The following is a 26,782-nucleotide window of genomic DNA, read 5'->3' as shown; positions in this document are numbered from 1 at the left end:
GACTTATTGGATATGATACCAAAAGCACAGACAAGAGTGAAAATAGACAAATGGGATTTTATCAAAATTTAAAACTTCTCTGTATCAAAGGACACAGTCAACAGAGTGAAAAGACAATCTACAGAATGGGAAAAAAAATATTTGCAAATCATAAATCTGGTAAGGGTCTAGTATCCAGAATATTAAAGGGAAAAAAAAACCTCCTACAACTCAACAACAAAAACAGCCCAATTTCAGGATGGGCAAAGGACTCCAATAGACATTTCTCCACAAAAGATATACTAATGACCAATAAGCACACAAAAGGATGCTCAACATCACTATTCATCAGGAAAATGCAGATCCAAACCACAATGAGTTATCACCTCAAACACATTAAGATAACTACTATCAAAACAAAAACAGGGCTTCCCTGGTGGTGCAGTGGTTGAGAGTCCGCCTCCCAATGCAGGGGACACGGGATCGAGCCCTGGCCCGGGGGGTTCCCACATGCCACGGAGCAACTGAGCCTGCACTCTAGAGCCTGCGCTCTAGAGCCTGTGCTCTGCAACAAGAGAGGCCAAGACAGTGAGAGGCCAAGACAGTGAGAGGCCCACGTATCGCAGCGAAGAGTAGCCCCCGCTTGCCTCAACTAGAGAAAGCCCATGAGCAGCAATAAAGACCCAATACAGCCAAAAATAAAAACAAACTAACAAATAAATTTATAAAAAAAAAACCCAAAAAACAGAAAGTAACAAGTGTGTTGAAGTGTGTTGGTAAGGATGTGGAAGAATTGAAACCCAAGTACACTATTGGTGGAATGTAAAATGGTACGGCTACCATGGAAAACAGTGCGGCTATTCCACAAAAAGTGAAAAATAATATTACCATGCAATTCAACAATTCCACTTCTGGATATAAAAGCAGGACTGAAAGCAGGATCTCAAAGAAACACTTGCACACCCATGTTCATGGCAGCATTATTCACAGTAGCCAAAAGATGGAAGCAACCCAAATGTCCATCAGTCGATGAAAGGACAGCCAAAACGTGGTATACAAATACAACAGAATAGTATTCAGCCTTAAAAAGGAAGGAAATTCTAACATATGCTACAACACGGATGAACCTTGAGGACATTGTGCTGAGTGACACAGGTCAGTCACAAAAACATAAATTCTGTATGATTCCATTTATATGAAGTACCTAGAGAGTAGTCATATTCATAGAGACAGAAAGTAGAACTGTGGTTGTCAGGGGCTGAGGCTGGGAGGAGGGTGCTGAGGAGTCTTTGTTTAATAGTTATAGAGTTTCAGTTTGGGAAGGTGAAAAGGTTCTGGAGATTGGTTGCCCAAGAATGTGAACAGCCTTTACATTACTGAACTATATACTTTAAAATGATGATAAGATGACGTTAAGATGATCGATTTTATGCTATGCTTTTTAACCACAATTTTTTTTTAAAAAATTAATCCAAATTAAAACAGCAATAAGACACCACTTGTTAAACCTATCAGATCAATGAAGACTATGTCCAGTGTTGGTGAGGGCTTGGAGAGACAGGCACATTCATGAGCTATTAAAGGGGCTGTAAATTGGTAAACATTTAGGAGGGAGATTTGTCTGAGGCCTTGACTCTGAGCTTCAGGTCCTCACTGCAGTCCCAGGGGAGGCAGGGACTAAGGGTCACGAGACCCTGTTCTCACCCAGCTCTGCCACAGGAGCTGAAAGACCCTTCATTTGGGGCTTCACCTCCCCTACCCTTCATTCTCCCCACCACTCCCCACCACCCCCAGTTAAGCCAGGCAGGGGGTGAGAAAGACCAGGGCTCTGGAGCCACAGTCAATTCCCTGGGTTAGGATCCTGGCTCCTGCACTTCCTGTGTCACCTCAAGCACGTGATCCAACCTCTCCAAGCCTCAATGTCCCCACCTGTAAAATGGGGATAATAACAAAACCCACGTCACAGAGTTCATATGAGGATCAAATCAATCAATACAAGGGAAGTGAAGAGAATCACACCTGCCAATCAGTGTGGCTTTTTTTACATCACAGAGAGAGTGAAATTGAGAAGACTTCCGAGAGCTATAAAGTGTTATGTTTTTCAAAAGGTCAGGCTCTATCCTGGGAGCTCTGCTCTCTCCTCTGTGCTGCAGTAGAAAATCAGAGTGGAAATCTAGACACTGAGAGGGGCGACTTCCCACCCTTCCTGCTCCAGGGGCTTCCTGACTTGGTCTCAGCCTCTCTTGTGTCTGTCCACCCCCCTGGTGCAGGTCGGTCCAAAATGGACACGTGGTCCCTGCCTTCCTCCCCCAAGTCCACCCCGCCATCCTTCACCCCATGGTGGGGCAGAACCAGGGGAGGGGTTAGAGACAAGATGGAAAGCAGGGAGAGCTCAGAAGGAGAGACACCAAGGCGCTCTGCTTGATAAACCTATGTGAAAGAGGCACATGAGACACAAGGGGGGAAAGTCACGTGGAGCGGGCTTATGAGTTCTGTGGTTTGGCCGTAAAAACTTCCCGAGAAGCTGGGCCTATGGGGAAAGGGGAGGTGAGGATGGGGCTTGGAGAAAGATGTAGAGGGGTGACAGGGGTCTCTGGTAGAACCCGTCTGGTGCCCTTTGAGAGACGTAAGTGAGGGCACAATTGTTTGTGCAGCTGGACTGTGCAGAGATTGGCCCACAGGAGACCACGGTCCACGACTACCTCAGGGGAGCCCCCAAAGCAGGAGCCCCTGGTCGGGGAACGATGTGGAATGCAGGAGCCGGCCCCTTCCTCCTGCTCTAGCCCTGTCCTTCAAAACCCCTCCTTTGAAGGGCCCACCTCAAACGTGAGATAATGCTCCTTCAGCCGGTTCTCCTCAGCCTCCTTGGACTTGATGCCCCGCTCGACCGGGTGACACCTGTGCTCAGCCAGCTCTGCAGTCACCTGCCTCAGTTTATTCTCATGAGAACGCAGCTGCTCCTCCTGCAAGGACAAGTCATGGACTGTGAGGTCCCACTCTCAGGAGGTCACAGGGCTGTCCCACCAGGAGCTGCTTCACCAAAGGGAAACTGAGGCCTGGCCAGGGTCGTCAAATACACAGGGGCAGAGCCGGGTCTAGGCCCAAGGGAGCGTTCCGCCGCTGCCTTCCTTCCTCCCCTCCTGCCATTGGCATCAGCTCTCCTAGAGCCTCCCCAGCAGGCTCAGGAGATGAGAGACCCTCACACTGTGTGTGGACGCTCCCTTACACAAACACACAGTCACCCAGACACAGCCCCTGGCTCCTATGAACCCTCACATGCACACAAACCCACTGGACCAAGGGGCAGCCCGGCCTCGGCACCCCCTGGCTTCATACGACGCACACAGTCTCTCACATTCATGCCCGGACACGTCAGATGGCCACAGACCCAGGATCACACCCAAAGACACTGTCACTCACAGACAAGTGCACAGCACACCCCAGCCATCAAAGCACAGCCAGACCCCTTTGTGCCATGCAGGCACTGGGTTGCACGCATTTGTGTGTGGTGTGTGTGTGTGTGTGTGTGTGTGTGCACGCACGCAGACACAAGTATGGTGTAGGTGTGGGTTAACAACACGTGTGTATAAACATGCGTGTGCTTGAATGGCATGTGTGCACGTGGGGGAAGTGTGCACCGCTTGCACAGCCCCAGGGGCTCTGTGGAGAAGACCCCGGACAAGGGCCCTGACAGGAAGGGAAGTATGGCGCTGCCCCTGCCCTCCACCTCACAAGTAGTGGCCCACCATTTATCCTCCCCTCTCAAAAAAAGACTCCGAAAAATGGAGTATTAATGAGTAGGAGTTTTTTAAGGATTACAAATAAAATATTTAAGGGTAGGTGAGGGCAGCAAAAGAGCCCTGGATGAAGGGGCAGCCAAGTCTCACCTGTCGCTCGCTCCCTGTGACACACACATTCTCTCCCATTCGTCCCAGACACACATTATGCCCACAGACCACAACCACATCCACAGGACACACTGCCACTGGCACACCCAGGCCACTGGGTGGCGTGTGGCCTCAGTCTCCCCATCTGTAAACAGGGGTGGGGTGCGGTGCAGATGGAGGAGAACATCTACCCCTTCGGCTTGTCTCTTAGCCCAGGACCAGGTGCCGGATAGGTGCTGAGGGGAGGGCTGCTGAATGGGGGCCTGGCACCACAGAGGCAGCCTCGGGAGGTGGTGTTGTGACCCCAGGAGCTCGTACCTGGCAGAGGCGAGTGGTGCAGGAGGGCAGCAGGGGCCGGCAGAACTTCTTCATGGAGCTGACAGCAGCTGGGAAGGCGGGCGCCGAGAAGATGGCAGCCACCAGGTTGATCCTAAGGATCCAGGACAGCATTTCTTCCTTGCTCCTGGGGACAGGATGGGAGGGGAGAGCGCACTGGCTTCTCACAATAGGACTCCCTATCCCACACCCAGCGCCCAGTACCCAGCACCCAGTACCCAGCACCAGCCTGGCACAGAGAGGGCATGAAGACCTCCGTGTAAGTGGGCAAAGGAGTGAGGGAGGATGGCAGGATGGGGGCTGGATGGGCCTGGTCACATCTGTGTAGGGAGCTCCCCTTCTGTCCCAGCTCCCAGGCAAGACCTGGATTTTCATGTGAAAATAAAGCTGCCCAGCCAGGTTCAGAGCTAACAGCCTGGAGCTAATGAGTGTGAGAGACCAGCAGGGGACTGTTAGAGGCAGCTGGGCAACTGGTCACCCCCACTCGGCCATCTCGTCCCTGCCCCACTACCTGGCCCGGCACGTCCACTCCTGTCCAGAGAGCTCACTTACCAGCCCCCACCCCTCTAAGCTCATCTGACACATGAAACCGCAATCTCAAGTCACAGGAGGATGGAGTGCAGGGGAGTGGAAAGAAGGTCTTACGGAGAAACTGTAGGGTCAGTCTTCTGCACCCATCCCCCCGACTTTAAGTGGAGGATGATAAAGATCCCATCTGCCCTGTATTTAGGGACTTCAGTGCACATCAGAATCACCTAGAGGGCTTGTTAAAACACAATTGCTGGCCCATCCCCAGCATTTTTGATTCAGGAGGTCTAAGGTGGGACCAGAGAAACTGCATTTCTAACAGGTTTTTCAGGCGATGCTGAGGGGACCACACTTGAGAACCAGTGCTCATGGGGAGGGACCCAAGCTGTTTACGGATACACTCACCCTCATGGCTGCTGTGCAGGGGAAGCTAAGGGCGCCTCCCCTGAGGTGGACGAGGCAAGGGGATGGGGCGGTCCTGAGCCCAGGGTGGGAGCGAGGGTGCTCCCACTCCTACTTACGGTGCCTGGAAGAGGAAGACCCTCCAGTCGGCTGTCTTCAGCTTCAGCACATTGGACTTCTTGCTGTAGTCGGAGGCCCTGGTGGCCAGAGCATGGTGCACACGAATGGCGTTCTTCAAGTCGCCCTCAGACAGGGATTTGTCAGGCCTGTACTCATCCTGGACAGGCCAGGCAGGGGTTGGGCAAGCCTCTGTCATCACCAGGCTCTGGCTTACCGACCCGTACTTCCTCCACCCTCACTGTCCCTCCCTTTTGCTCTCCTCTCTGTCCCTGTACATCCCACCATTATTCAAGCTGCTGCCACTCTGATGCCATGCCCACCCCAACAAGACTCACCAGGCACTCCTCCCCAGTTGGTCTCAGAAGCCTGAACAGGCCTTACACTGGGTATCCTCTGAACCCCTGAACATTCAAAAGACCCCTCCCTGAAACCACCAAAGCCCTTCGTGAGCCCAAGTAAGGCCTTTGATGGGGGAGGACCCAGAATCTGCCTAAGCCCTAGGTCCTGCCCGGGACCCTCTGGACACCATAAGGCAGGGGCTGAGCTGGCCCTTTCTGGGTAAGGACTCTGGGGTAGTCTCTCACCTTCTGCAGGTACAGGATGGTCCCTTTGAGCACCGCGTAGAATTTCTTCCAGCCACGCCTCCCACGGGGCGCTGGGGAGGGGGGCACGGGTAGTGTGGCCACAACCAACCACCCCGATATCTCTTCCCTTGTGTCCCCTACATGTCTGCCTGCATGGGCATTACCAGAGGAGTGGCCAAGGGGCTGTGGACCCCCTCTGGACTAGCATCCCTCCCCATGCCCCTTCCCCGCCTGACACCCACTCCTCTTGCCATCCATGTCGGCGTGAGTCTTCCGGGTCAGCACACCATGCTTGTAGGTGGTGGCGCTGAGAGCCTGTGGGACATCCAGGAAGGGGTTGCTACCATCCAGGATCCGTGTCACCTTCTTTGTGCCTGTCCCAAACTTGTCATCCACCAGCTCAGACAGTGATTTCCTCAGCTCATCTTCATCACTAGGAAAGTACTAGGCCTGAGTACCACCTCCACGGAGGCCTCATCCCCACGTCAACATGCCCTCTCCCCACAAAACGCTCCTTTGGAAGCCAGTTAGAGGTAAAGAGCAGAGATAACGAGATTTCAGTTCCAGACCACAGGTCCAGACCTTTGTCCCCTCCCCTGAGTCTTCAATTCTGACATCTCTCCTCTGAGCTTTGATTTTTGGCCTCCAAGCTCCAATCTTCACCCTTGATCACAAAGCTGGAGACCTTACTACCTTCAGGCTTCCTTCCTCGTCTTCCTTCTCCTCTCTGAAAGCCCAGCCCCAGGGAGCAGTAACCCATGGCCAGCTTGCCCAAGCCCCAGAGACATGGTGAGGGAGGGAAGGTCAGTAGATGAGGCCTCTAAAGTCTCGGTTCCCCAGCCTAGGAGCCCTGGTATGAGAATGCCAGCTCTCCCCAGCTGGGTTGGGGTTCCTAACAATCCCTGCCTGGGACCTCTTCATGGAGCCAAAGACCCAGGCTGCCCTGGGGAGTACAGCAACTCCCCAGTGGAGTGGCAACTTTCCTCAGGAGGCTGTTGTGTCTCCCCAGTCAGCAAGGTCACCACACCTCTTTCCAGATGGCTGGGCACCTCCAGGTCTCACTGCCCTCACAGGGGAGGAAGTTAGGGGGCATTCACCTCTCCCCATTGGCAACAGCATCACCACCTCTACATGGTCAGATTACTGGAGTTGTAAAGGGACTCATAGCTCATGCCTGCCTACCTCCCCGAGGGGAAAGAGCTGTCATCATTGGGAGTAGTGGCAAAATCCCCTGAACAGAAAACCTGTTGTGAACATCATGAAACTAAACTCACAGTTCCATCTACTCCAGAGCTGTAAACATTGCACACTTTTTATCAAGACAGGAAACAAACCCAAAGGGGAACTCAACACCAGGAGCTGGCCAGCTGGCCAGGGGGCACCAGGGCCCGGGGTGGGAGAAATCAGCACCATGGAGAGTAACCGGCGTGACTTCCCAGTACCCCCAGCCACTCCCCCTCCCCCCTCCCCGTAATTCAGTCTCCCCATACCTGTGCCCATGGGCACTACTCACATGGCCCATTCCAGCTTTTCATTCTTGATGGAGTTGTAAAGGGTCTGGAAGAGGGGGAGAAAAGAGAGAGAGTTCAATGAACAGTCAAAGAAATCTCCATCTAGCAATGTGGATGCGGTGAGGGAGCATCTTTTCAGCCAGTGGGACAAAGTAGCTGTTTGATTCACACTTATTTATTGGATGGGTAAATAAATGGGGGGTGGGTGGGTGGATTCGTTTTTAGATGATTGGATAGACTTGAGGATGAGTGGGTGGATGGGTTGGTAGGTAGGTGAATGGGCAGGGAAATGGGTGAGTGGATGTGGAGTGTATATAGGGGACTGTGTAGGAGTGTATGTGTGGGTGATGGGTGAATGGGTGGGTGTATGGGCAGGTGAATGATTGAGTTGCAGAGTGGGTGGGTGGATGGGAGGATGGGTAGATGGGTGGATGAGTAGACAGGGAGTAGGTGGGTGAAGGGACTGGGATTATTTGATCTTACTTACAAAAACACTCTTAAGTGCTTCCTGACAGTGAAGAACATAATTATGGCAAGAACAATGTTTATTTTTTGACCTCCGGACTCACTATTCAACTGCCCACCCTGATATCATCAGGTCCCCCTAACTCACTGTCTAAAACTGAACTCATCATCTACCCCCCAGAAACCTGCTCCTCTTCCTCCAAGGTGGAGAACTGACAGGGCTTGAAAGGCCAGAGTTCCACCTTGGGCTTCAGCCTCAAAAGAAAATTAGATTCCTGGTGATGTTGAAAGAATGAGTGGGCTTTTCCCTGTGGTAATGATAATGATGGTGGTGGTGAAGGTGGTAGTGGTGATAAAGGTGGTGGTGATGGTGGCGGCAGCTGTGACAATGGGTGGCAAGTTTGAGGATTACCATGACAGCAATAATGATAGTGGAGCACTAAAAACAAATCTCACAGAGCCTACCCCTCTGCCTAACTCAGGGAACACATAACAGTCACATGTTGAGCTGGATGGTCTCTACCTCTGTCCCAAAGTCATCACGACCCTGACCCCAGAATTAGGAATCTGGACCATCAGGATTTAGTGGGCAGAAACCTCTCTCCTCTCCACCCACCCTGGACACAGCTGGGGCCATGGGGACCCTTAGCAATTTATACCTTCAGCAGGTCTTTGGCAAAGTCTTGTCCGTCATTCAGCTGGTCCAAGTTGGCAATGAATTGCTGGCAGGACATCTTCTTGCCGATGTTCTATAATGGAGAAATGGTTCTGCCTGAGAGTAGGGATGGTGGTTGGTGTGGTCCCCACACCCTGCCCTGCCCGGCCAGAAGGGATGAGGCAGCATCAAGGGCAGTAATGAAAAAAGACTGCCTGGATTTCCCTTTGTCTCCCAAGAGTTTACAAAACTCTTTTTCACATTCAAGATTCTATTTGATCCTCAAGCGTCATGAGAGGTCGGGGTTCTCCTCAAACCCGGATGAAGGAGTCAGGTTAGATGATGTATTGTAATAGCTGACATTTGCTGGGTGCCTAGCATGTTCCAGGTATTGTACTCAACATGCATTATCTTATTTCCTTCTCACAACAAAGAGAAGGTGAGGTGGGTGTTATTATTATCCCCACTTGACAGGTAAGGAAACTGAGGTGCAGGAAGGTGAAGTGACGTGCCCATGATCACACAGCAAGGAAGTAGAAGGGCTGAGTGTGTCTGACACCAAAGCCCGTGCTCTCACCCGCTACTCCATGGTTAACTCTCCCAAGGTCACACAGCACCAGGACTTGAACCCAGGCCTCTTGGCTCCTGAGCAGAAGCTCTGTGTATTCCGTCACAACTGTCTCACCCTCTCACCTGTACAGAGGGGCGGCAAGACCTCCAAGAGGTAGGTGAAGTGAGGGAGAGTTTGGTCTTAAGAGAATCAAAAATCAATTTCCACCAACACACATGGGTACCCCACGCTGAGCTGCACTGAGACCAAGGGAGCCCAAGCAGATGGTTTCACTCCAGGAGGCACAGACAAAGAGCTGGGAATGAGTGTACCCCAAAGTTCTGCCTTCGTTTTTTAACCAATGATTAGAAGAGGGGCTCCAGCCCTCCAAACCCAACACCTCATGTGCATACTTTCAGACCTGCAGTGTCCACATTTGAGGAAACGCTGGTGGCGCTTCACCTTTGAGAAGACAAAGACCCTTGAACACTAGATATTTACTGGTGTAGGATTTTGTGGATTTAGGTTTGCTATAAGGCAGTGTTTCCCAAGATTCACCTACAGATGGGAATAGGAATTCCCCCCAGGAAAGGATTTCATAATCAAATAAGTTTATATGTTTCAGAGTTTTTAATGTGCTTCTGTGTGTTAAGAGCCTCCAAGGAGAGGATTCCACGTACAGTGTCTCAAATTTATTGACCTTGGCACCATTTTAGCAAAGATTCTATTAACATCATGTGGGACATTCACACACCACAGAAAATAATTCAGAAAACAATGATAGAAAGCTTTATAAGTAGCTGGCAAACAAGAATTTTCTATACCTTTCCCAAAGGGTTAAGGAGAAATGACCTATGTGTGCCTTAATATAGTATGTTTCATAAGTCTATGTGTATATTTTACATGTACAAATATGTATTATGTATACGTGTATATGGTCATTTATGTGTACATTCGTAATTGAGGAGTATGAGGGTAACGTTGATAATATTGCCTGAGTTCCACACACGCTGAACATTCCCCAGCCATCAGTCAGGGGTGCAAAATCAAAAAATAACCAGGCAAGATTTCCAATCCTAGTAATGACAGACTGTCTTATTGCAGATGAACCTTCCCATCAGAAACAACTGCTGGTCAAAATATTAATAAAACATCTATGTGAAGACACTGGAGAAATATAAGAGCAATGAGGACTTCAAGGCTAAAGATCCTGCAAATAAGGGAAACATGGAGGTGGTGAGGCCGACTAGGAGCAGCTTTCCTCTTTGAAGCATTTGTCAATTCTCAAGCAGTGGCCAAAAGGGTGAGCAACTGAGTGGTCAATAGGACTAGAGAACAAAAATTGGAATTCAGGGCCCACCAAGGACAAGGGGCCCTGGGAAACACTCTGGTCATACTTCAGCAAAACATCTGAAATTAAGAAAGGAAGGAAATTCTTCAGACAGAAGGAAAGTTATCTCAGATGGAAGCATGGAGAAGCAGAAAGGAATGAAGAGCAACAAAAAGGGTGGCTAAGTCTAAATGAATATTGACTGTGCAAAATAATAAAGTTTTCTGGGGAATAAAATATAGAAAGAGATATAATATTTAAAAGGATGATAACAGTAGTATGTACGTTGAGAAGACAAATAAATTAAGTTGAGGCATTTTAAGGTTATTTCATTTCCCAGGATGTGGTAAAAAATACTTTAATAAGTCAGGGATGCATATTGCAAACCACAAAAAGAATTCACAACTAACAAGCTAACAGGGAGAAACGGAATTCTAAAAAAATACTTAAATAATCCAAAAGTAGGCAAGAAAGGAGAAAAAAAAAAAAGCAATATAGACCAGATGAGTCAAAGAGAAAACAAAGAGTAACCTGCTATGTTTGAACTCAAATATATTAGTAATTCATTAAATGGTACAATTAAAAGGCAAAGATGAATAGACACCTCTTAAATATAAAGGGACAGAAATCTTGGAAAAAGGACAGAAAAAAGATATACATGCAAACACTAGCAAAAGAACTCCAGTATAACTACACTAATAACTGACAAAATAGACTTAAAGGCAAGAAGCATTACTAGAAACATAGACATCTCATAATGATAAAAGGGTCAATCTACCAGAAGATATAAGCATCCTAAATTTGTATGCACCTAATAACACAGTCTCAAAAAATAAAAGACAGGGGCTTCCCTGGTGGCGCAGTGGTTGAGAGTCCGCCTGCCGATGCAGGGGACACGGGTTCGTGCCCTGTTCCGGGAAGATCCCACATGCCGCGGAGCGGCTGGGCCCGTGAGCCATGGCCGCTGAGCCTGCGTGTCCGGAGCCTGTGCTCCGCAACAGGAGAGGCCACAACAGTGAGAGGCCTGCGTACCGAAAAAAACAAAAATAAAAGACAAAAATTGACAGAACTAAAAAGAGAAAGACATTCACAATCTTGGTTGGAGATTTTAACACTGCTTTCTCAGTAACAAGAACAAAAATACTAAGCAATTAATTTGTTAATAGCAATCAATTAATTAATGCCAACAAATTAGAAAACCTAGATAAAATAAACAAATTCCTAGAAACACAGAAACTACCAAAACTGGCTCAAGCAAAAATAGGAAATCTGAATAGACCTAAAAAGAAGTAGAGATTCAATCAGTAATCAAAAACTACACAAAAGAAAAGTCTAAGACCAGATGGCTTCACCAGTGAAGTTTATCAAACATTTAAAGAAAAATTAACACCAATACTTCTTTTTTTTTGCAGTATGTGGGCCTCCTGCGGAGCACAGGCTCCGAACGCGCCGGCCCAGCAGCCATGGCTCACGGGCCCATCTGCTCCGCGGCATATGGGATCTTCCCGGACCGGGTCACGAACCCGCGTACCCCTGCATCGGCAGGCGGACTCCCAACCGCTGCGCCACCAGGGAATCCCCAACACCAATACTTCTTAAGCTCTATCCAAAACTTGAAAAAGAAGGAACACTTCCTAACTCATTCTATAAGGCCAGCATTACCTTGATACCAAAACCAGACAAAAAAAATCACAAGAAAATAAAACTATAGAACAGTATCCCCTATAAATATAAATGTAAAAACCCTCAACAAAATACTAGCAAACAGCAGCATACTAAAAGGATTATGGACTTCCCTGGTGGCCCAGTGGTTAAGAATCCACCTGCCAATGCAGGGAACACGGGTTCAAGCCCTGGTCCAGGAAGATCCCACATACCGTGGAGCAACTAAGCCTGTGCACCACAACTACTGAACCTGCACTCTAGAGCCCGCAAGGCACAAATACTGAGCCCACGTGCCACAACTATTGAAGCCTGTGCGCCTAGAGCGCATGTTCCACAACAAGAGAAGCCACCACAATGAGAAGCCTGCACACCGCAACGAAGAGCAGCCCCCACTCGCCACGACTAGAGAAAGCCTGCGCACAGCAACGAAGACCCAATGCAGCCAAAAGTAAATAAATAAATAAATAAATTTATTTTTTAAAAAAGGATTATATATCATGACCAAGTGGAATGCATCCCAGGAATGCAAGGGTAGTTCAACATATAAAAATCTATTAACAGGGGTTTCCCTGGTGGCGCAGTGGTTGGGAGTCCTCCTGCCAATGCAGGGGACATGGGTTCAGGCCCTGGTCTGGGAGGATCCCACATGCCATGGAGTAACTAAGCCCGTGCGCCACAATTACTGGGCCTGCGCTCTAGAGCCCGTGAGCCACAAGTACTGAAGCCCGTCCGCCTAGAGTCCGTGCTCCCCAACAAGTGAAGCCACCGCAATAAGCCCACTCACCTCAACGAAAGAAAGCCCACACGTAGCAACAAAGACCCAATGCAGCCAAAAATAAATAAGTTTTTTTAAAAAATCTATTAACATAATACAGCACATTAATAGAAAGAAGGGGGGGTAAAACACATGATCATTTCAATTGGTGCAGAAAAAGCATTTGGCAAGATTCAACACTTCTTTCATGGAAAAAACACTCAACAAACTAGGAATAGAAGAGAACTTCCTCAACGTGATAAAAGGCATTTATGAAAAACCCACAGCTAACATCACACACTCTGGTGAAAGACTGAAAGCTTTCCCCCTAAGATCAGGAAAAGGCAAGAATATCCATTTCCCCCATTTCTATTCAACATTGTACTAGAAGTTCTAGCCAGAGCAATTAGACAAGAAAAATAAAAGTCCCCCAAATTAGAAAGAAAGAAGTGAAATTATCTCTATTCACAGATGAAATGATCTCATATACAGAAAATCCTAAAGAACCCACCAAAAAACTATTAGAGCTAATACACAAATTCAGTAAAGTTGCAAGATATAAGATCAACATATAAAATCAATTACATTTCTATATGTTAGTAATGAACAATCATAAAATGAAATTAAGAAAACAATCCCATTTACAGTAGCATCAAAAGGAATAAAGTACTCAGAAACAAATTTAACCAAAGAGGTGAAAGACTTGTACATTGAGAACTAAAAAAGGTTGCTGAAAGAAATTAATGACATAAATAAATATAAAAACATCCTGTGTTCATGGACTGGAAGACTTAATATAGTTAGGATGGTAATACTTCACAAATTGATCTACAGATTCAATACAATTTCTATTAAAATCCCAATGGCCTTTTTTGCAGAAATGTAAAAGCTTATCCTCAAATCCATATGGAATTGTAAGGGATCCCAAGAGCCAAAACAATCTTGGAAAAGAACACTTTCTGATTTCAAAACTTACTACAGAGCTAGACTAATCAAAACAGTGGGATACTGGCATGAGAATAGATATATACATCAGTGGCATAGAATTAAGACTCCAGAAATAAACCCATACATCTATGGTCAATTGAATTTTTTAATTGAGTAAATCTGACATGTAACATTGTGTAAGTTTAAGGTGTACACTGTGTTACTTTGTTTTTCTGTTGTTGCTGTTTTTTGCGGCGGGGCCACACCATACAGCACGTCGGATCTTAGTTCCCCGACCAAGGATCAAACCCATGCCCCCAGCATTGGGAGCATGGAGTCTTAATCACTGGACCACCAGGGAAGTCCCTACACTGTGTTACTTCGATACATTTATAAATTGTAATGCTATGATCACCTGATTTTTGACAAGTGTACCAAGACCATCCAATGGGGAAAGAATAGTGTCTTCAACAAATGGTGCTGGGACAAATGTGCTGGGAAATTTGAATATCCACAGCAAAAGAATGAAGTTGGACCCTTATCTCACACCATATACAAAAAGTAACTCAAAATGGATCAAAGATCTAACGTAAGAGCCAACACTATAAAACTCTTAGAAGAAAACATAGGGCTAAATCTTCATGACCTTGTATTTAGCAATGGTTTCTTAGATATGGCACCAAAAGCACAAGCAACACAAGAAAAAATAGATAAACTGGATTGCATCAAAATTTAAAACTTTTGTGCCCCAAAAGACACTATTGAGAGAATGAAAAGACAATCTATAAAAAGGGAAAATTTTTTCTAACCATATATCTGATAAGAGTATAGTATTTAGAATAAATAAAGAACTCTTACAACTCAACAACAAAAACAGAAGCAACCCAATTAAAGAAAAGCAAAAGATTTAAATAGACATTTCTCCAAAGAAGATATACAAATGATCAATAAGCATATGAAAAGATGCTCAAGATTACTAATCATTAGGTAAATGCAGATTAAAACTATAATAAGATATAACTTGGCTATTATCAAAAAGCAGAAAATAACAAATGTTGGTAAGGAGGTAGAGAAACTGGAAACTTTGTGCACTGCTGGTGTGAATGTAAAATGGTGCAATCATTATGGAAAACAGCATGGTTGTTTCTCAAAAAGTGAAAAATAACATCACCATATGATCCAGCAATACTACTTCTGGGTATATGCCCAAAAGAATTAAAAGCAGAGTCTCAAAGAAATATTTGCACACCCATGTTCATAGCAGCACTATTCACAGTAGCCAAATGATGCATGCAGCCCAAATGCCCATGAGCAGATGAAAGGATACACAACATGTGGTATATACATACAGTGTAATAGTATTCAGCCTTAAAAAGGAAGGAAATTCTGATGCATGCTACAACATGGATGAACCTTGAGGATATTATGCTAAGTGACATAAGCCAGCCACAGAAACAAATTCTGTGTGATTCCACTTATATGAGGTATATAGAGTAGTAAAATTCACAAAGACAAAAAGTAGAATGGTGGTTGCCAAGGGCTGGGGGGCAGGGAATGGGGAGTTGTTCGATGGATACAGAGTTTCAGTTTGAGAAGATGAAAACGTTCTGAAGACTGGTTGCACAACAATGTGAATAGACTTAATACTACTGACCTATATATATAAAAATGGTGAGGATGGTAAATTTTACGTAATGCATATTTTACCACAATTTTTAACTTTTTTTTCAACTTTAAATAAAAATTATAAAACCCCCCAAAATGGGCAAAGTATCAACACCTGAATAGACATTTCACCAGAGAAGATATACAAATAGCCACAAGCACATGAAAATATGCTCAATATCATTAGTCACTAGGGAGATACAGATTAAAACCAAAATGAGATACCACTTCATACCCACTAGAACAGCTATCATTAAAAAAGAAAACAAAGAAAGAAAAGAAAAGAAGTGTTGGCAAGGAGGTGAATAAATTGAAACCGTTATACATTACTAGCGGGAATTTTAAATGGTTTAGCCACTATGGAAAATAGTTTCACAGTTTCTCAAAAAGTTAAACATAGAATTACCACAAGATGCAGCTGGTCTACTCCTAGGAATTGAAAACAGGTGTTCAAACAAAAACTTGTACACAAATGTTCAGAGTAACACTATTCACAATATCGAAATGGTAGAAACAATCCAAACATTTACTAAAAGACAAATGGATACAAAAAATGTGGTATATCCATTCAATGGAATATTATTCGGCCATAAAAATAAATGAAATTATGACACATGCTATGACATGGATGAACCTTGGAAACATTACACTGAGTGAAAGAAGCCAGATACAAAAGGCTACATACTATATGATTCCATCCACATTAAATATCCAGAATAGGCAAATCCATAGAGACAGAAAACAAATTAGTGGTTGCCAGGGGCTGGAGGAAGGAGAGAATGGGGAGTGACTGCGAATGGGTATGGGGTTTCCTCTTGGGGTGATGAAAAAGTTCTGGAACAAGAGAGTGGTGATGGTTGCACACCGTGTGAATGTACTTAATTCCACTGAATTGTACACCTCAAGCTGGATAAAATGGTAAATTTATGTCTTGTATATTTTACCATAATAAAAAAAGCATTCAGGATATACAAGATTTTTACAACACAGTTAAAAGACTTGACCTTATCAACACATAGAACATTACAACCAACAACTGCAGAATACACTTTCATCTACTAAAATTAATCTCTCTCTGGATGGGAAAGTAAGATAATCAACTACAAAAAAGTAAAATCATATTGGGTAAATTACCTGATTTAAAATAAAATAACAACAATAACCAGGCAAAAAGACATGTACCAGAAAAGAAAAAGAAAGAGAGAAGGGAAAGGAAGGGAAGGGAAGGAAGAAAAGGAGAGAGAAAGAGAAAGGAAGGAAGGAAGGGAAAAGAAAGAAAGAAAGGAAGGAAGGAAGGAAGGAAGGAAGGAAGGAAGGAAGGAAGGAAGAAAGAAAGAAAGAAAGAAAAAGAAAGAAAGAAAGAAAGAAAGAAAAAGAAAGAAAGAGGAAGGAACGAAGGAAGGAAGGGAGGGAGGGAGAGAAAAAGGGAAAGAGAGAAGGAAAAGACGTGTGTCCAGAAACTCCAAAGGCGAACTGACATGGATGATTTGGGGCCTCCAAGTTCCCAGTTCCTCCCTTCCTCCCACTACCATTTGGATCAAAAGGGCCTCCCTGCTGCCTTGACCCTCAAAACTGTTCCCACAGCTTCTGTCTCCAATCAGAAAAGAGTTATGGTTGGCCTGGACACAGCCCCATTCCAAGGCCTTTTCCACTGGTCTGGCGTGACCTGCCTGCACAGCCCTGGGGTCAGAACAATCCCAGCCTGTCTTTAAGTCTCCCCCCAAGAGCAGAATCAGACAGGCCAAGAAGAAAGAAAGTAGATGTCATCCTTCAGGGCAAGGAGAGGGGCCAACTGAAAGTCCCATGGGCAGGGAAACCCTCATCACTATTTGCAAATCTAGACTAAACCTGAGTTGTACTCAGTGCTCCTTTAAAGTTTTTCTATGATGCTCAGATGGCTCTCAGATGCCATCTGAGAATGGGCAGGACCCCCTGCCCCCAGTCTTCAGAATACTATCCCAACCCCTGCATTTGTCCAGTCCTCCACCATCCAGCACCAGCCCACCTCCCCAGCACTCCCACTGCTAACCTTCAGGTAACCCAAGTTTGAGAGAAATTAAGCTTTTCTTGAAAAACAACTTATCTTTGTTTCAGCTTGAAAGCTCATGGCACAGCTTCTTCCATCCATCTCCTACCCCCTCTACTGGCCTCAGCCTAGATGCTTCTCCCTCCCTCACCCCAGCGTTCACTCCATTAACCAGTGCTAGTGACTGCACATCCAAAATACATTTTTAATAACTCTCCTTGTCTCCATCTCCAATTCTAACCCAAGCTCCCACCTTCTCTTGTCTGGAGGTTAAAATCACCCTCCTCTGGGCTTCCCTGGTGGCACGGTGGTTGAGAGTCCGCCTGCCGATGAAGGGGACACAGGTTCGTGCCCCAGTCCGGGAAGATCCCACATGCCGCGGAGAGGCTGGGCCCGTGAGCCATGGCCGCTGAGCCTGCGCATCCGGAGCCTGTGCTCCACAACAGGACAGGCCACAACAGTGAGAGGCCCGCGTACCACAAAAAAAAAAAAAATCACCCTCCTCTGACATCCTCCCCTTCCAGCTCACTCTGTCATGGGGAACGAGATATCCCTACTCCCAGCTAAGGCCACTCTCCACCTATGCTCTGTTGCTCATCTCAAGGAAAGCTTCGAATTTCCCTTCTCTCTCTTGCATCATCAGTTTCTCCTTGCCTGCTTAGTGGATACTACTGACATACACACATGCCCTTGTCAGATTTGAAAGAGTTCCTCCTAGACCCCTCCAGCCAGTGGCTCATTTCAGGAGCCCACTCAAAGCCAAATATCACAAAAGAAATCTCCACATCCTCCACTTCCTCCCCTCCTATCCTCATCTCCACCCACTCCAGCCTGGCATTTGTCCTCTCCACTCCACCTAAAGTGCTGTTGTGAAGGTCTCCAATGACCTTGACCATCCAGTGATAATGACCCACCGATGGGCATTCCAACCTCAATGGTCATTTTTCTGTTGATATCTTTCTTGACCTCATGGCAGCCTTTTATGCAGTTGGCCACTCCTTTCTCCTTGAGACACTTTCTTCTCTTGGCCTCTGAGACACTGCACATTCCTGGTTTTCCTCTCATCTCCATGGCTGCTTTCAAAGCCTCTCCTGCTGCTCTGCTTGACCTTTAAATAAGGCCATGCCCTGGGACGAGGTCACCAGCCTGCCTCTCTCCCTGAGGCACTCAGCCAGTCCCGTGGCTTTCATTCCACCAGGATGACAATGACCTCCTCACCCCATCTCTCTCTTGCATCCCAGATTCGTTTATCCCACCAGCTCCTTGGCATCCCCATGTTCATGTCCAGTAGGCATCTCAAACACAATATGTCACAAATGGGACTTGAGCCCCAGCTCTCCCACTCACCACGCCCTCCACCCACCCACGGAAGTTCCTTCTACATCTCAGGAAACAGCACCCCCATCCAGCCAGATGCTGAAGCCATCCTTACTCCTCTCTTTCCCTGATCAGCCCCATCAGCGCGTCCTGTCAGGCTCACCCTCAACTGGTCTCCGTCATCTGTCCCTTCTCTCCATGTTCACTGCCCTGTCTGCCCCAGCCACCATCATCTCCCACCTGGACTCCAACAACAGCCACTATGGACAGTTTTACTGTCCACCAAAAGTTAAACATAGAATTACCATCAGACCCAGCAATCCACTACTTAGGTACACACTCAAAAGAATTAAAAACAGGTGCTCAAACAAATACTTATGCTAAGTAAAACCAGTCAGACAGAGAAAGACAAATGCTATATAATATCACTTATATGTGGAATCTAAACAATACAACAAATCAGTGAATAAAACAAAAAAGAAGCAGACTCACAGATATAGAGAACAAACCAGTGATTACCAGGAAGGGCAAGGGGCAATATACGGTAGGAAGAAAAAGGGTTATTATGAGATTATATGAAATCATGTGTGTGAAACTTTTGAAAATTGTAAAGTACTATAGAACTTAAAGAATTTTTCATTCAATTAAAAAATTAAAAATTTTAATTTTTAGATTTTTAAAAACCTGTACATATATGTTCATAGCACTGTTCACAATAGCCAAAAGGTGGAAACCAGCCCCACTGGTCCTTCTGCCTGGAAGGCTTTGTCCCTGGTCTTTCCATGGCTGGCTGCTGCTCACCCTCCAGGTCTCTGCCCCAACCGTGCCTCCTCTGAGACACCTTCCCTGACCCCCAGTCCAGCCCCAACACACCCTCCTGTTTATTCCCTTCACAGACCTATCACTACTTTAATCACTTGTTTACTTCTTTATTTTCTATCTCCTCTAACTAGAAGGTAGGCATCCTGAGGCAGGGGTTCTCTTTCCTGCTTTTTATGGAACACAGAAGGTGCTGAGCCCCTAGAGTCCAAACGCCCCTCCTACAGAAAGTCCTCCAGATTCCTCCACCAGGCTGTGTCTATCTGAAGAGGGTGCACCTACTCCATCTGCCAGCCCCTGTACTGCCTCCTGCTCTGACCAGAGCTATTTCTGGGGGCCCTAGCAGGTCCCACATTCCTGAGATCCCCACCTTCCACCAGACACTCAGTCTCTGTCAAAGAGCAGAAGAATGAGAGCGGGAAGGGAGGGGGAAAAGAACAAAGCAGGTGATGCCACTTCCGTTGGGGTCCTTTGGAAAGCTCACAGTAACTGCAACAACCCGGCCCCGGGCTAAGCACTTTCCAAGTGCTGTCTCCTTAAGTCTTACAGGGACTTTCTGATGGGGAAACTGAGGTTTAGGGAAGTAAATAACTCACTCCAGGTCACAAGCTACTGTGTGGAGAAATACAGAGGACTCCAACCCAGAACGCTTGCTTTTGATGTTTTGCAATGCTGCCTCAAGAGAGAGACAGCATCCTCAATGTCTGTTGGCTGCAAATATGAACAATCCTGCCCCACCCGCTTTTGATCTACGAAGGTGGTGATGTTTCTCTTCAGCTGTGGGCATTAAGGTGGTGCCACGGGCAGCTAAGTCCCACCAAGCTCGAGAGTATTCTCGACCCGGGGTTCACTGACTGCTGCCCTTGTTAGCAGCTCTCAACCAGGGGGAGAGGCATCCAGGGCTGGCACAGGAGTGACTGGGTCCTGAGATGGCCCTCGGCCCCGCCAAGGGTGGGGATGGGGAGACGAGGAGTGTGCTTAAAGCTCCTTTTAAGGTAAGCCAGCAACACCTGCTCTCCGTAAACAAACAGTAAGCAGTCTTGGGAGAACGTCAACCCGTTAATGGGCATTTGCTCTGGTGATATTCCCATGGAATACACACATCTTCTCTCCTGTTCCACACCCAGGCTGACAGCCCAGGCGGACATAACCAAAGTTGTCACACAACTACTCTTCGTGCCAAGGTCAGCGAGGCTCTCACCCTCCCCAGGCCAGGTACCCCAGTGTGCCCACGCTTGCTCAGGCTGCCATGAGGCGGGGCACTTCACCTTCTTGATCTTCCAGGGATCTACAGGCTGGGGCTTTGGGCTCTCCATTATTTAAATTTTAATATTAATAATACATATGATTACTATTATTACTGTGCAATAATATTATAATATTAGTGTAATATATTGCTATAACACGTTGTATAAAATAATACGTTATACTATTGTTATAATATATTGTTATAATGTATAATATCATATCATAATATTATTCATAATAATATTAAATAATAAATCCTTACTAAGCGCCGGACCCTGACACTTGGTGATACCTCCCTCCCTCAGGCCTCCCCAGGACGCTATGGGTGAAATCATTATTTCCACCTCACAGATGTAGAACCTGAGACGCAGAGAAGGCTAGTGTCTTGCCCAGGGTCACAGAGGTACCACCCGGAGGCAAGAGTAGGATCTGAAGTTGGACCTATCCCAGGTCTTTCTTCCACCCTACATGTCCTGGACTTTCCTGGTTAACTTTGGAACCAGATGTGCTGGGCTGTTTTTCCCATGAGTCACTGAAATATCCCCAACCCAACAGAGGGGCTCTGACCACCATGGGGTGAGCAATGACAGGGCAGTGATCAGTGGGCCAGATGGGGTGATGGGGGACACAGAAGGGGAACATGGAGATGGGGTCTAGGCTGACAGGGCATGCAGACCACCAGCTACACTTACCACCTGAGAGAGGGCAAGAGAGCCCAAAGGGGGCGGGGGGGGTCCCCGGAGCAGAGAAAGGAAAGAAGAAGGAATTATTGAGCCACGAGCAGCACTGAGATGCCCAGATCCCAGACCAGACACAGGCTCACAGCCCGGGGCACCCACCTATCACTTCTCTGTTTGCCTAGTCGGGGCGGGGAGGTGAGGGGTGCATGACGAGAATGCCTCTTGAGGGCAATCTACCAGTTGACCGAAGGGGCTGCCTGGGGCATGGCACTTCAACAGGGCTGCACTCAGGCTTACAGCACAAGGGGTAGGAAGAACATGTGATCTTTTAGCAATGTCTGGCATGGACACGGCTAGGGGCACATATCTTATTTAGCACATCCTAAATTCCCATGTTCCTCAGCTGTTCTTACTGCCCTGCTTGGGGGCAGGGACCCAGGCAGATCTCAAGTGGATAAAACTAGGGCAGAGCCAAGTCTAGAAGCCAAGCTGCCCAACTCCCAGGTTTGTTAAAGAAACACTGGCCAGTGAGCAGGAGGTCTCGGGAAGGGGGCTGGAGAAAGGACCGGCCCTTGGATAACTCGGGATGAATCAGTGAGAGGACACACCCACTCCCTGCCTCCCCAACTCACATGTCCGTGCAGGTCCGTGTTGAGAAGCATCAGGGCACAGGTGAGCGTGTGGATCCCATCTAAATCAGAGATGGTGGCACCCTCAGCATGAGCACCCAGCTCTTTCCCAACCCCAGGCTCCCACCTGCCTCCTGTCAGAGCCAGCCTGGAGGCCTTGGAGACAAGAAGAAGCCAGCCACCTGCCAACCATACATCAGGGCCCAGGGCCTGCGTGATGCTCTGTGTCCCACCCCCATTACAGCATCAGAGTCACTCACTCGCCCCAGGTCAGGACCAACCCCTCCCTCAAAGGTGACCAGACCACCCTGGGCCTCTTCTAGCCCAGATTCCTGCCTGCTGTGGCCAAACTCACCTTGAATCTCAGACCCAGGAATGGCTCTGGGTCCTGGGCTATATCCCTTCCATGGCCCGTGTCTCCTCCAATAACCAGCCTAGTTCCCCAGTTCCTGGGACTCAGGTCCATCCACAGGACAAGTCCTGCACTTAAGAGGACCCCAACCCAGACTTCCACACCAGGACTCCCACCACACCAACAATCAGCATTGCAACAGGGCACCACCGAGAATGAGGACCCAAAGGACTGACTCCAGGATGGAGGACTTTCAGGCACAGGGAGTGACAACGGGCGGGGCAGCTGGGAGGTTCCTTTTCCAGCAGACAGTCCCCATGCCACCTGCCATTGTTCATTCACTGATGCTTCTTGAGCGGGACAGAAGTGGCAGGTGGACCAGAGGTAGGAAGAAGCCAGGGCCCGGGTGGGGGGCAGGGGAGTGGGGCGAGGCGTACCTTCCGAAGTGCTGTCGTCAGGGTTGCACTGGCAGTACCGGCGGGAGAAGTGCGTAAGGACCCGCTCACGCTCCTGTGTCTCCCCCATCAGCGGAAAGGCCTTCAGGAAGGTTCTGGAGGGTAATGCAAGGATGCTGAGGGCCTCCAAGAGCCCCTGAGTCAGTCTGAATCCTCACTCAGGGTAGGACCCCCCCACACACACACCACCCAAACCTGCCCAAGGGGGCTGAGGCCCCAGAGCCCCAGCATCTGAGCCCAGGGAGGCACCCTGACCCCCATAATGGCCTCTGGAGTGTGGAGTTTCAGCCCTCATCACCCTCCAGGGCCCTTCTGGAAGGATGCAGGGGCCAGATTGTGAAGAGCAAAGGCAGACGAACACCTCAGTGCCAGCATCCGCTCCACTCCTGGCTCCCTCCTCCATGGTTGGGCCATCCACGCCGCTCCTCAGACCCCTCTCCCTCAGCCATTCCCACTCCTCACTTGAGGCGCTACCAGCTGAGCCCCAGGCCCAACCTTGGCCTCCCTCACTCCCCCCACCCCAAGTCTCAGCCTCCTCTGCTGGGCAGCTCTGAGTCCCTCTCAAGGCCAAATTCAAAGGTCACCAGCTCTCAGAAGTCCCTGGCAGAGTATGCCAAAACCAGAGGGGCTGGGAGATGGGGCTGGGGTCCCTCACCTGCGGCATAGGCACACCCCTTCTTGGGAAGGGAAACAGCAAGCTGAGACATTGTGGGCCTCTATCCATCCTGGGTTCAATGAGACTAATTTGTCCCTGATTTTGCCACAGTTCACTTGGCTTCTGTAATGCTCACTTTGCTTTATCCTCTCTCAAGCTACTTCTAAGGCACCCTGGGACCTGTGAGCCCCATTCTGGCCAATCTTTACCCTTGGAGGCTTCCCAAGGCTTCCAAAACTGCAGACCACTCTCTAATTCAATCCCGATCAATCAACTGCTGTATAAAAACACTCCATCCGCCATCTAGGCTTCCTCCTTTCCCTGCTTCTCCTGTTCCGCGTTCTCTTCCCTGCATCTGGCCCCTCCCTCTTCTCCTCATACTCCACTAGGACTTTCTAAAACCCATCCCCCATCCCAACCATAGCCTATCCTACCTGGGAGTCATCCATCCCAGCTCCGGCTCCCCAGCCCAAACACCCCTTCCTCAGGGGTCTTCACCAAGCTCCGGTTAAACTCAGGTTTCCCCCCAGGATCAGCCTCATTACTGCCCACCCTCTCCCCTGCATCTTGGAACCACGGGCCTGTCTGCTGTATCCTCTGTGCTTCTCACACCAATCATTCCTCTGCCTCACAGCCCAACTTCAGGCCTCGTCCTCTCCCACCTGACCCTCTTCAGAAGCCTCTGGATCAAAGGCCATACCAGCACACTGCTGCCAGCACTGCCTCCCAGAATACTGCTTCACACCCAGTACCTTCTGGGGCTCCCCAGGGCCTGCAGAGTCGAGCCTCAATCTATTGGGCTGGATATACAAGGTCCTCCCTCCCACCCAGCACTCATGCCTCTGATTGCGAGCCCAACCCACCGAACACCTTCTCCACCCGATCACCCAGTGTGAAAATTCAGACTCAGCTCAGGATAGAGTAGCTTGCAGTCGACCAACACTTCCGCTGAGAACAATGAGAAAAGCCAGACAAAATACATCTCTCTTACGCTATCAGAAAACTGCTGACGCAGCAAACACCAATAGGACCAAGATTCTGGAGAGGAGAGAACTGGGGAGAGGTGGGCTGATCTGCAGCTGCTTTCTCCCCGGGGACACTGCCAATCACGGGCACAGACAAGAGGCAGAACAATTAGTGGCTTCACGGAGCTGGAGAGACAAACTGGGAGACTTGAGGGGCTGTAAACATGTGGCCAGTTCTCCCTGTGAGATATCTACCAAAACCTAAAGATGTAATGGGTAGGAAGGCCTCTCTGAGAAGTAGAGGGATTTGGTTTTTTGACAGTCTCGCCGCAACGAGGAGACAAAATTAGGATTTAGAACCAACCAAAGGGAGAGGCCCCAGTGAACACACCACGCTCTCAGTGGAAAGCCCTGCGGCCTTCACCCTGTGATCGGGGTGAATCCTGAGCCTTACCAAACTTCAGGGCTGCCTCTCCTCAGCTCAGCCCTGGATGGATTAGGACTGCGCCTCCCTGCCCTCCTCTAACTGCCTAGCAAGGGACAAGGTAAACCCTCTCTGGAGGAACACATAATGATCTAGAGCCACTGTAATTCTATACAAAACGTACAGCATCTAATAAAAAAATTACTAAGCACACAGAGAAATAGGATATAAGATGGAAAGCCAAGAGAGAAACAATAGAAACAGACACAGGTGATGCAGATATCGGGGTAAAAGCAGACAAGGACTTTCAAATAACTGCGACTAATATGTTCAAAGAAAGAGAGGGAAAGATGGGGAAAGTAAGTAGAAAATAAATCAAAAGATGAAGAATTCCCCCCAGAGAATTAAAACCTACCCAAAAAAATGTTTAATAAAATGAAATTTCCAGAACTGAAAAATAAAACAATAGAAAGTGAAAACTCAGTAAATGGGGCTAACAGCATATGAGACACAGAGAAAGGGTAAGTGAACTGGAAGCAGGTCAATAGAAAATATCCCAACTGAAACAGAGAAAAAAGAAGGGGAAATAAAGTTTTTAAAAGTGTGAGAGGCACGTAGGAGGTGAACAGATCTAACATACATGGGACCACCCACACCTCAGCTCAGAGACCGCTGCCCCTCCCCAGGAGGGCTCTGGCCTAGGGTCTCCCTACTGGCCGTGCCGCCGGGTCCGCTGGACACTGGGCTGCATCTTCCCATTCCCGCCCTCTGCTCCCTGGGGCCTGCACCTGCCCCTCCTGAGGGCCACTCCCCAGGTCCAAACACCAACAGGACCTGAGGGCAAATTCCATTTTGGCTATCTCCTCCCTCAGTGACTGTGGGGAACTGGCCCACAGTTTCTCCACAAGTAAATGGGATGATACCGCCTACCTTACAGGGGGGTTGCTAAGATGCAGTCAGCAGGGTGTGTAAAGGGTACATCTTGCAGACAGGAAGTGCTCAGTACAGGCAAGCCTTTTGGCCCTTTCCCCTCCTGAAGAGTCACGACTGCATTCCCACCTTCATATTTTCAGCGCCCACCGCAGAGCCAGCACTCACTGAGTCTCTGCATTGCTGCTGCTCTCATGACCCCTTCCCCTCAGCCTCCCCAGAGGGGTCAAGAGACTTGTCCAAGGTCTTGCACAGCGAGTTTACAGTAGAGTTGGCAGGAGAATCCAGATGTGTGGCTGTATCGCCTGTGGGCACTATCCCATCCCAGCCCCACTGACCTGAGTGCTCGGTCCAGAGTCAGGCCCGAGAAGTCAAAGAAGCTGAGGTACTCCCCGGCCACCAGCCTGCTGAACTCGTTGCTGCCAGGAGAGCAGGGGTTATCCATTAGAAGCAGGGCATAGCAAGCAGCGGGGGTTCGTGGCAGTGGGCCCCTGGGGATGCTGACCCACCCACCCAGACCTGCCCGTTCCTCTGCTGTCTCCCTTGCTGGCCGGTTGGGCTCTGACAGTTCAACCTTGGGCCAGGAGGTGGGGGAGTCAGGAAAGCTTCCTAGAGGAGGTGGTGTCTCATCCAATACCTTCAGGAAAGGAAGAGCCACCCACGTGAAGGGAGTAGGAGGTGAGATGATACACAGTGTCCGCAGTAGGGGAAACTGTCCAAGAAGCTACCAGCAGGGCCATGTGGCCGGGGCTGGAGAGCAGGAATGGGGGCAGCAAGAGATAAGGCAGGGAACCGGGCCTGAGGGCCGAGGCAAGGACTGGGACTTGATCTGGAAGAGTTTGAAGCAGGGAAGGGGTGAATGAGATGGCCAGATCTGTATTTGGAACACTGCCTGTGGAGTGGAGGCCCACGGGGGGAGGGGCT

The 26,782-nt window shown here is 48.3% G+C and overlaps 1 protein-coding gene across 1 annotated transcript in view; it reads right to left on the bottom strand.

Moving 5' to 3' along the window:
• Window positions 1–26,782, bottom strand: part of PSD2 (pleckstrin and Sec7 domain containing 2) — a 50,644-nt gene that overhangs the window by 2,236 nt on the left and 21,626 nt on the right. The window contains exons 5-14 of the mRNA XM_024752192.1: window positions 26,197–26,277; window positions 22,867–22,979; window positions 22,081–22,139; window positions 8,472–8,561; window positions 7,350–7,393; window positions 6,079–6,269; window positions 5,837–5,907; window positions 5,252–5,409; window positions 4,185–4,329; window positions 2,799–2,942 (exon numbers count right to left, since the gene is read on the bottom strand). Coding sequence (XP_024607960.1) covers window positions 2,799–2,942; window positions 4,185–4,329; window positions 5,252–5,409; window positions 5,837–5,907; window positions 6,079–6,269; window positions 7,350–7,393; window positions 8,472–8,561; window positions 22,081–22,139; window positions 22,867–22,979; window positions 26,197–26,277 — 1,096 coding nt within the window. The remainder of the gene's footprint in view (window positions 1–2,798; window positions 2,943–4,184; window positions 4,330–5,251; window positions 5,410–5,836; window positions 5,908–6,078; window positions 6,270–7,349; window positions 7,394–8,471; window positions 8,562–22,080; window positions 22,140–22,866; window positions 22,980–26,196; window positions 26,278–26,782) is intronic.

Source organism: Neophocaena asiaeorientalis, unplaced genomic scaffold, assembly GCF_003031525.2.
Source record: "Neophocaena asiaeorientalis asiaeorientalis breed wild unplaced genomic scaffold, Neophocaena_asiaeorientalis_V1.1 scaffold204, whole genome shotgun sequence".
Lineage (NCBI taxonomy): Eukaryota > Metazoa > Chordata > Mammalia > Artiodactyla > Phocoenidae > Neophocaena > Neophocaena asiaeorientalis.
The sequence above is the reverse complement of the archived record's forward strand: the minus strand, read 5'-3'. Positions and strand labels throughout refer to the sequence as shown.